Source organism: Rhineura floridana, chromosome 17 (genome assembly GCF_030035675.1).
Source record: "Rhineura floridana isolate rRhiFlo1 chromosome 17, rRhiFlo1.hap2, whole genome shotgun sequence".
NCBI lineage: Eukaryota > Metazoa > Chordata > Lepidosauria > Squamata > Rhineuridae > Rhineura > Rhineura floridana.
In genome coordinates this window covers 3,624,153-3,637,706 of record NC_084496.1, presented here as the reverse complement: position 1 = coordinate 3,637,706, position 13,554 = coordinate 3,624,153, and the positions used below count along the sequence as shown (strand labels likewise).

At 43.8% G+C, this 13,554-nt stretch overlaps 1 protein-coding gene across 11 annotated transcripts in view; it reads left to right on the top strand.

Moving 5' to 3' along the window:
- Positions 1–126: 126 nt before the first annotated feature.
- Positions 127–13,554, top strand: part of METTL22 (methyltransferase 22, Kin17 lysine) — a 28,140-nt gene continuing 14,712 nt past the window's right edge. Inside the window, exons 1-4 of one of the 11 annotated variants that reach the window (XM_061599834.1) lie at positions 127–290; positions 8,924–8,973; positions 9,720–9,739; positions 12,186–12,340. In XM_061599834.1, the coding sequence (XP_061455818.1) occupies positions 12,235–12,340 (106 nt within the window). In that variant the 5' untranslated portion in view covers positions 127–290; positions 8,924–8,973; positions 9,720–9,739; positions 12,186–12,234. Of the gene's footprint in view, positions 291–7,288; positions 7,441–7,718; positions 7,738–8,923; positions 8,974–9,719; positions 9,740–12,185; positions 12,341–13,554 lie in introns of those variants that run through there. The other 10 variants (XM_061599832.1, XM_061599830.1, XM_061599836.1 and 7 more) reach the window with 10 other exon arrangements.

The window sequence follows — 13,554 nt, the reverse complement described above, 5'->3', positions numbered from 1 at the left end:
AGGGCTCCTTCAAGGCAACGTTCGTTAGAAGATAACCAGCATTGATTTCCACATGGAAACAGCTGTGGTTTGTAGAATTATAGCCCAGGAGGCTGTATGAGGAATTGTTCCAACGTACTTTTATCAAAAGCTGCTGGAGAACAAGATGTAGAGGGCAAGTAATTAAAGGATGCAGCTTGTCAAAGCTAATCTGGTTTGAAAAATACACCAGATCAGAGAGGGAGAAATATACCTGTAAGAGACCAGCGTGGAGGAAACGAGAGAGAACTTCGCCCTGCGTAAAATCAAAGGTGGGCGATGTTACTTATTCCTAGAGTTGACTAGCCCAGGGGTAGCGAATGATGTGCCCTCCAGATGTTGTTGGACTACAACTCCCAATCCATCAGCCCCAGCCAGCAATGCCAATGGACAGAGATGAATCCAACAACACCTGAAGAGTAGGGATGTGTGAATTTGTCAATTTCTCGCGTTTTCAGTCTTGAGTTTGGTTTGCCACATTTCCATATCAGTTTGAGAGCATTACTGGAAAAACTCCTCATGAAAATTCACCAGAACTTAAGTGCAAATTTCTCCTAATATACACATTTGTGTATGCAATGTTGCCTAAAATACACATTTTTGCAAAGCTATTTCCCCTAACATCCATTTTGGCGTGTTATTTTCACTAACATATGCATTTACATGCAGACATTTCCCTAGCGATGAATTTTTGTACGCATTACTTGGCTGGAGACCTGCACTGTAAAATTCAGATAAGTGCAGATTTCAAAGGATGGCTGTGTTTCGGTTCACGTATTGGTTCAGAAAGTGCAAATTAGGTAAGTTTGCCTTTAAATGCAAACTGAATCACATTTCTCTCCCTCCCCATCCCTCATGAAGAGCAGCATGCTGGCTACCTCTCCCAAACCATAGACTTTGGCTAATGTCGGAACTTACAATCCCATGGGAGAAGCCACATGGCTTAGCAATGTCCCAGTTTCCGGAACAGGAAGCATAGGCTGGTGCATTAGGGCGGTGCCAACAGGGCAGTGCCAACCTCAGCTTGCCCTCAGCCAGCCCCCATCTGCTTGCCTTCTTACTTACATCCTGTCCAAGAGGTGGCACTGCTTGCCACCTTCCTCCTCCTTGCTCTCATTTTTGCCCTACTAAAACTCAACAGAGAAGAGGACCAGGGGTGTAGTCGTCCAGGGTCTCAGGGGGGGTCTTAGACCCCTTCCTTTTTTAAGAGCAAGGTCCTGGCAGGGTCCCTACGTCTCCAGCATCCTATGAGTTAATCTGCATGAAAGGAGAGAGTGTTAGCCATGGAGAAGAGTCTTCTAACATGCTTTTCTTGCCCTTTCCTGCTGATTGGAGCTAATCAGAGTGAAAGGAGGTGAGTCGGCTGTTGAGAAGACTCTTCTCAGTAGCTAATACACTCCTCTTTCATGCTCATTGGCTCCCAGGAACATCTGTTCTGGTGGGCGAAGGCATTAACAAGGATCTCGTTCTCAACCCAGCAGCAAAAAAAAGGAGGGGGCATGGCTGTGACTATCATGAAGGGACCCTGCACTTCTGAATTTGCCACTACGCTACTGAGTGAGGACAAAACTAGTCTTAATTGGCTCAACCTCATGTGGCCTTAGAGGAGAGGGCTCTGATAACCAGGCAGGAACCCAGGCAGCTGGAGTGGATGGTTTCAGACCTGGGACAGGGACCAGATCTGATTGCTCCTCAGAGTCATTAGCAAAGCTCCCCTTGCTCTTCATCTGAGGAGGCCTCAAGTTCGAGCTCAGAACAGGGCTGAATCCTGACACTCATGCAAAGACCCTGAAGCCTCCAACTGGTTGTCCGGCTCACTGCTGAAAACCAAGTTCATGGCATAGAGCAACCTTCACCAACCAAATGCCCTCCAGATGTTTCAGCCTCAGCTAGCCCAGCCAACAAGGTTTACTCTCTAGGGAGGCAGTTATGGAGGACAGGAGGAGGGCAGTAGCTCATCTGCCTTGCATGCAGAAGGTCCCATGTTCAATCCCCAGCATCTCCAGGTAGGGCTGGGAGACCCTCCTGCCTGAAACCCTGGAGAGCCGCTGACAGTCAAGGTAAACAGTACTGAGCTAGGTGGATCAATGACCTGACTCAGTTTAAGGCAACCTTTTATGTTTCTAAAGACAGCTACAGCACAACATCTCAAACTAACAAAATATTTTAAACTATACCCTTTCACACACACATACTTACACACGTACACATGCAAACGTGCACGCACACACACACACACACACACACTCCTCCCTAAAATGGAAAATAGGGATAGCGATTTGCCAAGGACAAGGAACCAAATACAAGGACTGTACCTGAAAGAGGAAATCGGAACATATGCTACAGGTTGTCCTATCTTGGTTGCCTCTAGCCTACATCCCGAGTGTTTTTTCTGTGGTGCTAATCAGTTCCAAAACGTCCCCCTCTCGGTGAGTCCCTGGATGTCAGGCCTTTGTTCTCCTTGTTAAAGATATATTTGCTGTGTGAGAGAACACAAGTGTTCTGTGATATGCTATCAACAGCTCAAAGCAAACCTTACCAGACTGTATATTATTTGGCAGAGCCTGCCCTGCCGCAACAGATGTTAGGGCAGTGCTTCGTAAACATTTTATCTTCCATGGACCACCTGAAAATTGCTGATGATCTCGGTTGACCACTTAATGATTTTTTCCCTGCCTGTTCTAGCAAGTGTAATGTGCTAGATGCTGTATGATTTTGAATTGTGTTTTATTTTCTTCTTTGGTTTCTTATATTTCACTACAATTTGAATTCCATAGAATTCTACAGAATTCAGATTGTAAGTGTTCTTCGTAGACACATCGTAGGCCACTAGTGATCCATGGACCACAATTTGGGAATCTCCCTGTGTTAGGGTACAAAGTTGGAACCTTCCCAGATGTTTCTTTTGAGGCCCCTTCTGTTGGAGGGCAGAGTTTGTGCATGCCATGCAGCCAGCCAGGTTATATACATGACAACAAAAGCTCATTTTCTTATTGTTTACATTATATGTTATCTTTTTGCCTGCAACAAAATGGTGCTTATTCCCATGCAAAGGTGTTTATCATCAGGGTACCAAAACAGAAGCAAACTCCGTTTAATTCCTGCAGTCAACTAGGTGCTATGATTTAAGTGAGTTTTTTAAAATGCAGAATTGAACATATTTAGAGTGATTCATTTTTAATCAGGATTGGCAAGCTATATCTTTGTTTGCGTTGACATATGTCAGGAATATAGAAGCAGTTGTAAAACATGGAGTGGGTGGGGGAGAAATGTTAAATGTGTGCTTCACAACTGAAACAACAGATATGAACATGAATCTAAACGGGGGGGCAGCACATAAGAACATAAGAAGAGCCTGCTGGATCAGGCCAATGGCCCATCTAGTCCAGCATCCTGTTCTCACAGTGGCCAACCAGGTGCCTGGGGGAAGCCCGCAAACAGGACCCGAGTGCAAGAACACTCTCCCCTCCTGAGGCTTCCGGCAACTGGTTTTCAGAAGCATGCTGCCTCTGACTAGGGTGGCACAGCACAGCCATCATGGCTAGTAGCCTTTGATAGCCCTGTCCTCCATGAATTTGTCTAATCTTCTTTTAAAGCCATCCAAGCTGGTGGCCATTACTGCGACTTGTGGGAGCAAATTCCATAGTTTAACTATGCGCTGAGTAAAGAAGTACTTCCTTTTGTCTGTCCTGAATCTTCCAACATTCAGCTTCTTTGAATGTCCACGAGTTCTAGTATTATGAGAGAGGGAGAAGAACTTTTCTCTATCCACTTTCTCAATGCCATGCATAATTTTAGTGTTTATGTGCATGCCTTTACACAGAGGCACAGTAGAGACAAGATGCATCCTCTCCTAAGACCTTGAAGAGAACTGAAGCTTAAAAACCTTTGCAATTCATACTAACTAATTCACGCTTTGGGGAAAGGACATAGCTTTGGGGGAAGGGTTATAGCTCACTAGTAGATAGGGATGTGTGAGAATTTCAATTTGCATTTCAAGCAGAATTTATCAAATTCGCAATTTCCAAAACAATATGAGAACTGAACACAGCCATCCTTCAAAATGTATTAGAATTTTGGGATGCAGTTTGCCAACTAGTGTGCATAAAAATGAATACATGAGTGAAAATAGCATGCAAAAAGACATGAAATGATGAGAAATGGCTTGCAAAAAGGTGTACCTTTGACAAAACTGCCTACAAAATCTGTTTATTTGGAGAAATTCGTACTAAAATGGTGGAGAATTTTCATGAGGATTTTTTTTTAAAAAAAATAATTCATAGATTGTTGCAGAAATGTAGAGAACTGAATTTAACATTGGAGAAATGAGAAACTGAGAGAACCGAAACAGGCAGATCTTTCCATCCCTGCTGGTACAGCATCTGCTTTGCACACAGGAGGTCTTCCCTGGTTCAATCTGTGTACGGCTGGGAAGGACTGAAATCCTGGAGAGCTGCTGCCAGCCAGTAGAGTGTGGACCATTGATCATACTGTCTGCGGATGGTGGGAGTTGTAGTTCAACAACATCCAGGGTTGAAAGAACAGTGGTTTAGACAATACTGAGCAAGATGAACTGATGGGCTAATAAGTCTCTTGTGTTTCTGTGTTCCTAACTAAATTTTAAAAAGCCCCCCCCCTCAATATCTTCCCAAAGGATAGATGTGGGGGTAAAATAGGGGCATTTGGAGCTTTTTGCCCCAGACGTCAACTTCTAGAAAGGGGCTGAAATCTCAAAATGCAAAGCAAAAATTTATGTAACTCGAGTGCATTCCCCAAAGGTAAAATGGGGGTTGTTGTTGTTATGTGCCTTCAAGTCAATTATGACTTATGGCGACCCTATGAATCAGCGACATCCAATAGCATCAGTTATGATAGGGATATAGAATGTACCAGCCGAAGAAAATACTATGAGGCCTGTCTCTGATAAACAGGGGAAATTGGAGCATCGTTAGAGAGGCATCCTTGGAAGCAGGCAGGGAAAGCTGCCAGCAGAAAAAGACAGGGCTGTGTCACTTGATTAAGAAGCTCATACCCGTGTAACAGGATTTTAACTGTCCTCTGCCTCAGTCACTATGTTTTCCTACTGCTTTAGATAATGGACAGTAATATCCAAAGCGATTGCAAGCATTGTTAGATCTGGCAGGCGGGTAACATCCAAGGAGATGCATCTGGTAGGAAAGGCACTATGTAAAATTTGGCATGGAGAGAAGCAAACATTCCTAGGTGTGAGGCCAAGCATCATTTATCTCCAGACAAGGAGGAAATTAAAGGCAATCTGTCAGGGAAACGGATCCAGCTTTTAGCAGGCTGCAAACCAAGTGGTGAAAGGTGGAAATAATAATCTGAGTGGAATAAGGCCCAAGAAGAAGGAGGGAGGATGCCAGTGAAACAACTTAATAAGAGAGAAGGAAGGAAGGAAGGAAGGAAGGACAGGTTTTGATGTGAGAATTATGCTTGCAAGAGGGATGCTGATGACTGACTATCCAGGGTCTCTTCAGAACATAAAACAGGATTGACGAACTGTGGACTTCCAACTCCCATCAGCCCCAGCCAGCACGGCCAAAGGTCAGGAATGATGGAAGCTGTAGTCTACCAACATTTGGAGGGCTGCAAATTCCCCATCCTTGACATAATGGCAAAACTACTGGATTAAACCAAAACCCCATTTCGTCCAGAATCCTGATTCTGACAGTGACCTGCCAGGTGCCCCTGGGAAGCCCACGAGCAGGCAATAAAGGCAATAACCTGATGTTTGTTCCACAACCTGGACAAAGGGCTTGCTGCTGCTGCTGCTGCTGCTGCTGCTGTTTTTGGTGTAATAAGTGTTTAGTTCCTTTGAGGGAGACAGGGACATCTTGCCTCAAGGCAGCAAGTGAAGGATATCATTTTTTTCCAGCCACTAAACTGCAATACCTGGTCATCCAGGGGAAAATGTGGTTGTGATGGCTGTGTGAGGTCTAGGGAGAGGTCAAATGCAACTAATTCATACTCAGAGTAGACCTACTGAAATCAATTGACATCACTAACTGAAGTCCATTGATTTCAATGGCTCTGCTCTATGAGTTAGTTAGGTGCAACCCTAAGGCTGAGTGATTTTTGTGCATAAATGCTTTTAGTATATTTGTTTCATTATATTGCATGCTATAATTTGTCCCAGAAAATCTCTTTGGGATTCCTTCTGGCAGTGTGAAGCAAGCCATTTGTAATATGAATTCAGCATTTCATTTTTAGTTTCTAGTCCCTGTGCATTCTTTTCCATAACTACTCAGAAGGCCCCTTATAGTCAATGGAACTTTTATATATAAAGGGCTGCACAGGGACTAGAATCTTTGTTTAAAATGAAAACGAATAGAGTGCTGATTTTTGTGCCAGGTGTTTTTACTTGTGTGGTGTAGTGGTTAAGGTGTTGGACTATGACCTGGGAGAACAGGGTCTGAATCCCCACATAGCCATGAAGCTCACTGAGTAACCTTGGGCCAGTCACTGCCTCAGCGTCATGAAAAACCCTATTCATAGGGTTGCCATAAGTCAGAATCGACTTGAAGGCAGTACACACATACTTGTGTGATACAATCACAAGTACAACGATGATTTTCTGATATTGTCTCATTGCCATTTTATTCTTCTACTTTTACTTAAAAAGCCTCCTTGGAAGCATTTTTATCCTTAAAGGCGAGATAACTAGAATAAACAAATATATCCTTGGAAAGTAGCGCTATGTTTTAATCATAGAATAGTAGAGTTGGAAGGGGCCTGTAAGGCCATTGAGTCCAACCCCTGGTCAATGCATGAAACCAAATCAAAGCATTCCCGACAGATGGCAGTCCAGCTGCCTCTTGAATGCCTCCAGTGTTGGAGAGCCCACTACCTCTCTAGGTAATCGGTTGTATTGTCGTATGGCTTGTACAGTTGTTTGGAACTGCGAACACAAGGTGATGGGAGAGAGAAAAAAGTAAGAAAGAAAAAAGCCAGAGTGCGGCCATTTTGATTCAGCAGGCCTAACATCCGGGATATTTCCCTCATCCTCTCTTCCCCAAGCAGCCCTTTTGGTCCTCCCTGCGGACTATCAAAGCCCGTTGTCATAGCAACCCTGCAGCGCGGGAGGGGGGTTTACCGCGGTGGAGTCAGTAGCTCCCGTAGGCTTAGCCTGGCCTCGTTGCCGTGGCAACGGCGGAGAGCAGGAGAGGGTTGGGCCGACAACACATCAGTTAAGCTAGATGGGCGGGGCGCTGCTGCTGCCCAATCGTCGCACCGGAACTTGGAGAGGAGGGCGGAAGTTGATGGGGGAAATTGCAAAATGGTGGGATTGGCCTCAGGCGCCTCAGCGACGTCGCTGCGGGAGGGGAGGAGAGGTGAGAGGTGCCATGACACCCACCAGCGAGGCGGTTGCTGCCACCTTGGGCAAGACGGAGCCGTCCCTCCGTAAGGCACAGCCCTCAATTGCCTGCTCTTCTACCACCCCATAATAACCTCCCAGCCCTTTACAACCGCTGCCCTTGGCTGCTTAACGAATGGCAGCGTGTGAAGGAGTAGAAGTCGGAGTGCGTCTGCGCGCGTGCAGAGTACCATAATCTTTCTCTCCGTTTCTCACGCACACGTGCTTGAGCGTAGAAGGGAGGGGGGGTTCAAACAGGATAAGGCGAAATTTGGGACATAGTGTTTCAGACTAACTTTATGGACTAACAAGCGTAGACTAAACCTGACAATGTCTTGCTTTAGGTCAGTGTGTGTCTGAGAAAGAGACTATTTTTATAGCTTCGTACAGCACTTCGCACAAATTTGTTGTGGGACCTGATAGGCTGCAGTTAATTGTGAAAATCATATATTTGTTAACAGTGGCTCATAAAACAAGAGATTAATTATCCAGCAAAATGTTTCAGCTTCTGCCTTTGAAGAAGTCAGAAGCAGAAACGGTTTGCTGTAATGAATTAGGGTGCAATCCTAACCCCACTTACCTGCGAAATAAGCCCCACTAAATTCAATAGGACTTAATTCTAAAAAGTGGTTAATTGCACTGTTAATATCTCTTTTGTTAGCCACTGCAGTGTGTGTGTGTGTGTGTGTGTGTGTGTATTTACACGAATTCTTCCCAGTTAGTTTCCTTCTCTCCAATTGCTTTCCTTCCCTACCTCCCTGTGTTTCAAAATTCAGATGATAAGCTTTTTTTACACACACACACCCTGCACTCTCCCATAAACCTGTGTGACTCTAGGGTTCTCAGCTCTACATGCTGCAACTCTATGCACACCTACTTAGGAGCAAGTTCCATTTACTCAGTGGGGCTTCTTTCAGAGTAACATGTAAAGGATTCTACTACATGTACTGCATGTGTTATTTTTTTTAAAATGGAGTAAAACTCAACCTTTACTCCTTTCAGATTATCTCTGTGGGTGGAGATCTTTCACATTCACAGTTTCTGTGTTAATTTCCAGAAAGCATTTAGAGGAGTTCAGCTGGTAGCATATGTATATTCTTGTCTCTTAAAGTTCTTCTGATTATCTATCATTTTCCCCCAAAGCTTCTCTTGTGTTGGCTGTTGACATGTTTCAAGCAGAGCAGAACATGTCTAACTGTTAGGGCTATAACTCTTGAATTTGGAGTTACTTCTCGGGAGCCTGCACATCAGTTATTTTTAGAAACATATTATATAACATTTCACATTATACACTGAGGACCTGTTAGGATCTTGCGTGGCTCCCAAATACATAAGAATATATAGTCTGGGGTACACATTAAGTTTCCTTTTGCAAGCATTACAATAGCCTTCCCTAACCTGTTTTTGCAAATACTTGAGCATTTGAAAATTGTACATAGCCCTTAAAAAAATAAATCCAGCATGTAGGAATCTGAAATACTAGTCTCTCAACCTTTGTATAATGTGGTGAATTTTTTTTAAAATTAACAGATCCAGTGAAAGGCACCATATGGATTAGGCATAAATAGAAGAATTCAAAGGTAGGAAGCATAAATTTATATTTGCGTACATTGGAGAGCTCAAAAGGAAAGATTTTCTTCTTTGTGTAATGCAGCTTTCCCCAAACTGGTGTCCTACAGATGTTTTGGACTGCAACTCCCATCAGCCCCAACCCTCATGATCATTTGGCAAGGATGAAGGGAGTTGTAATCTGAAACATCTGGAGGGCTTCCAGATTATTAATTTGTAAAGGGAACTTTAATGTGTCCCATAGAACTATATATTCAGAAGTGGCCAATAGAAACACAAGATTCCTTCACTTGATTTGGGGCAATTTCCTGCTCCCATTGAAACCCCGGGCAACACCAGCCACAGTTTAGGTAGATTTCCCACCCCAGCCCTTTTGCAGAGGCTTGTGTGGAGTTTACAGGGAACTGCAGGGAAAGAGAAGGGGAAAGAAAGATCCACTGCAGAAGCTTGCCGCCTTCTAGCACAACAATGGACAATTACTTACCTGACTTGAAAATATATTAAATATATTAAAATAATAAAGAAAGGTAAATAGTTAAAATATAAGTAAAAAGGAGAAACAGCTAGGAAGCGTCACTATACAATATCAATATAAAATGTCTTACTTAAAAACTCCGCACAGAGATGCTCTTTTCATTTATATGCTCGCTTAAATCTCATTAAACTGGGTCTAATCCTGGGCAAAGTGTTTTTGTCGTTGTTAGCCTTGCTCTAAGGTACAAAAAGAGGCTGCCAGTTTCATTTTCTTTATTTTCAGAATCACAGATCCATTATCGTGTAAGTGGCAAAAAGTTTCACGTTTTCAGGAGCAGTTCTTGAACTTCTGATTTTTCCCTTTTCAGTTTGCTACTGCTTGCCACTAAAGTTGTGACTGAGCCTTGAGCATGTATGTAAGAACAACATCTAAAAAGTAAAACTAATATTTGGCACCTCATTTCCTACTAGAAGGTTGTCAGAGGATTTTTGTTTTTGTTTTTTTAAGAAATCAGGAGCCTGAAGCAGACTTTGGCTGGTGATGCTTTTCCACCCACTAACCTCTTGCTGCTAACAGCTTTGCCTGCTCCTGTGTGTCAGGCTGCAGTTCGAGATAAAGGAGGTGGGCCAGTAAGGAACAGTGGCGGCCTCAGACAGACAGAACCATCTCTCCAAGCCCCAACCCGCTCCATATTGATGCAGATTAAATGCACGTACTATTACACTGCATCAGAAATCAGGACTGAACATTGTGCATTGTGGTGGAATTGCCAGTTGAACAGGTCACACAGTATGACTCAGGCTGCACACGTTTCTGGGGGAGTAAGTCCCGTTGAACTCTGTGGCGCTTACTTCTGAGTAGTGCACCATCGGTCAAGGAAGCTACCTACTTAATGCTTCTCTACATGTGTCTACCAACCTCCGTGTATTCCTAGCCATTTTTTAAAAAATAAAATGGTTGCAAAAAATAAAATCATCAGCCTCCACCAGCTTGGGGCCCTCTAGGTGTTTTGGACTACAACTCCCATGAGCCCCAGGTAGGCTACCTGGAGCTGATGGGAGTTGTAGTCCAAAACATCTGGAGGGCACCAGGTTGGCAAAAGCTGCCCTACTTTTTTAACCTTTCAGATAGCTTAATGGCAAATATATCCTATGAAGCAAACCCATGTCTAATTTATAAAACATTTTCTAGGTACTATAAAAAAAACTTTTTTTAAAAAAGACCCTCAATAAACAAGTCCCCAATCTAATATACATGATACAAAAAGAAAAAATGAATAGGGACAGAAAAGGAAAACAAACAAATTCTGGTACCAGTTCTTTCAACAACTACAAAATAAAAAATTTCATAATCTCAGGTTTCTGTCCTGCAATCCTTGGTTGACACCAGAGACAGGACAGTGGGAAACAGAAGAAACAAAGGCAATTGATTCTCCCCCTCAGACCTCATTTGAAAAGAATATGTGAATTCTCACCTGCTGATCAGATCTCCACCACTATTACAGGATCTATCGCTTTCAGAGAAATGCCACTCCAGATTGCATGCATTACCTGTATGGACGCAGCCTCCATTCATTAATGAGAAGTTAACATGGGAAGACAAATGTGCTTTGCATGAATGTCTTTTTAATATATATAATGTTACGTTGCCAAAGGTTATTACATCTGTTTCTAGGCTGAGTCGTCTGCACTACATTTTGAGTGGCCTTGCAGAATGATGGTTTAATATTTTGTGAACTTACTTGTATGAGGATCTGGGGATCTGTAGAATCTCAGTTGGTTGCTGATGTGTGTGTGTATCTAATATAGATTTAAAAGGCTAGCTTTTGCCTACAAGTTTCCCTTTTGTGGCAGGTTGAATTGCTCTGGTGCGATAGAATTGCCATAAATATTCTAATTGCTGAGGAAAAAGGATCAGTTGCAGAATGTCAGTTGCACCGAGAGGCAACTGAAAGGCTAGTTTGGTAGAAGATTTGCATAAGACTTGTATGGTGGGATGGCGTGGGGCAGGAACGTGGGGTCTGGGTGGGATGGGCACCCAAGAGGCAGAGGAGCTTGGAGGCAGGATGGCTGAAGGAAGGAGACAAAATTATAGCAGTGGGCTGAGAATTAGGGGGCAGAGCCAATCCTAGGAGAGAGGGGTTAGAGCTTCCAGCTTCTTTTCTGAAGGGCCTCCTTTGTCTTCAACAGCTGCATTGCACACACCAATGTTCAGCAGGAAAAAACTTTGCCCATTGTTGTATCTCCCTGCCAATAAGAGGTTCAGTCAATTTTCTGCTTGTCACGTGGCCTGTTAGAGGTACAGGAACCCTTATCACTTAAAAATAAGGTTTCCATTCATATGTGGAGAAAGCCAAGAAGGCTGGGTTGATGTTGTCCTGTTAGAGTGGTCAAAGCTTTCCGCTGCTGTTACTTTATTCATACTTTTAATGAATTGCATGTGTTCTTTTGCATGTGAATGTGTTGATACTATATTGTATATTTCCTTACGTTTACGTTTTTAAATATGCTGTAAATTGCTTGGACACCTGTGCAAGAAGAAAATAACATATAGTAGTAATAACAATAATAATTACAGGAGCTGCAGCTAGGAAGGTGTCAAAATAGAGTCGACAGGAAGGCCGTGCTGGCAAAGGGTGCTAGTTTTTGCATGCACATCTGTATTGTTCAATCTACGGGTGCAAGTCTCCGGTTTTGGTAAATGTTGACTGTTAACATAGTAATAGTGTTTTACATCTTGTTATTGTAGATGCAGCCATCACCAGCATGCCCTACTAAGTGCAGGAGAGAGAGAGGTGATGGATGATGTGACGTTTCAGAGTGATACTGTTCTGTCTGATGTCCACCTACATACTCCAAGCAAAAGACATTTAATGGTCAGGCTGAATGCTGTTGGCCAGCCAGGTAACGTGCTGTTGGGAGCTGGTAATGTTATATTCACATAATCGGTGTAAGCCCTGTTGAGACCTTTCTTCAATAAAAAAGAAACTGGATCAAACTTGTTGTCTCTACATTAGCAAGCAACTTATGACCCCATGGACACAAGTGATCTCTCCGCCAACCGCTTTTGTAAAATCTTTCCAGTTACATTAAGGCTCCTTGGCTGCTAACATTCCTGCCTGTCCCATTTTTAGCAAAGATAGCTGTCCTTTGCAGCAGATGATGTCATGGGTGATGGGTGGAGCTTGCCAGATGTAGTAGTACCTACTTCCTGGCGCTGGGCTGTGAAACTAAAGGAAAGAAAAAGCAAAGTTCCTTGCACCTAGTCAAGGCTGAATCTTTATGATTGATGATTTGGCACCACCAGTGGATGCCAGGTGCTGTACAGAACACAGAGATGGCACTGTCATTTCCCAGAGGCCTCGTATCAGATTGACAACTGAGGGCTATGGGGCCAAATTTGGCCGAGGTAGATGCAAGAAAAGGGTGTGGAAGAAGTGCTGAATATGACAACAAAACTTTGTGTCAGTCCTTATTGGGGACTCGCCTCGTGGGGGCAACCACTCACCACCCTTTCCAGCCTCCCATCAATTTTTCTTGAGCAAGCAACCTGGGGAAGTAAGAAATGAGTAAGTATGAGGGGCATTTGGCAGTGGAGGTGCCAGCAAATTTGAGGGTAGGATAGTTCAGGAACGAGGAAGACGTGACAGAAGGAACATAGGAAGTTGCTTTACGGCACTGTTTTACGGTGGTTCCGTTCCTATCTCAGACGGGCATCAACAGGTGGTATTGGGGGATGAGGTTTCAGACCCTTGGCCTCTCAATTGTGGAGTGCCACAGGGTTCTATCCTCTCCCCCATGCTATTCAACATCTATGTGAAACCGCTGGGAGCCATCATCAGGAGTTTTGCGCTGCAGTGTCACCAATATGTGGATGACACTCAGCTCTATCTCTCATTTAAGTCCTCACCAGAGTTGGCTGTGAGTACCTTGTCCAAGTGCCTGGAGTCCGTAAGTGGATGGATGGGAGAGAACAGGCTGAAACTAAACCCCGACAAGACCGAGGTGTTGCTTGTGGGTGACAAGAGAAGGTTGGGAGATACAGACTTGGTGCTTAATGGGGTGAGATTACCCCTGAAGGACCAGGTCCGCAGCCTAAGGGTCATTCTTGGCTCCCA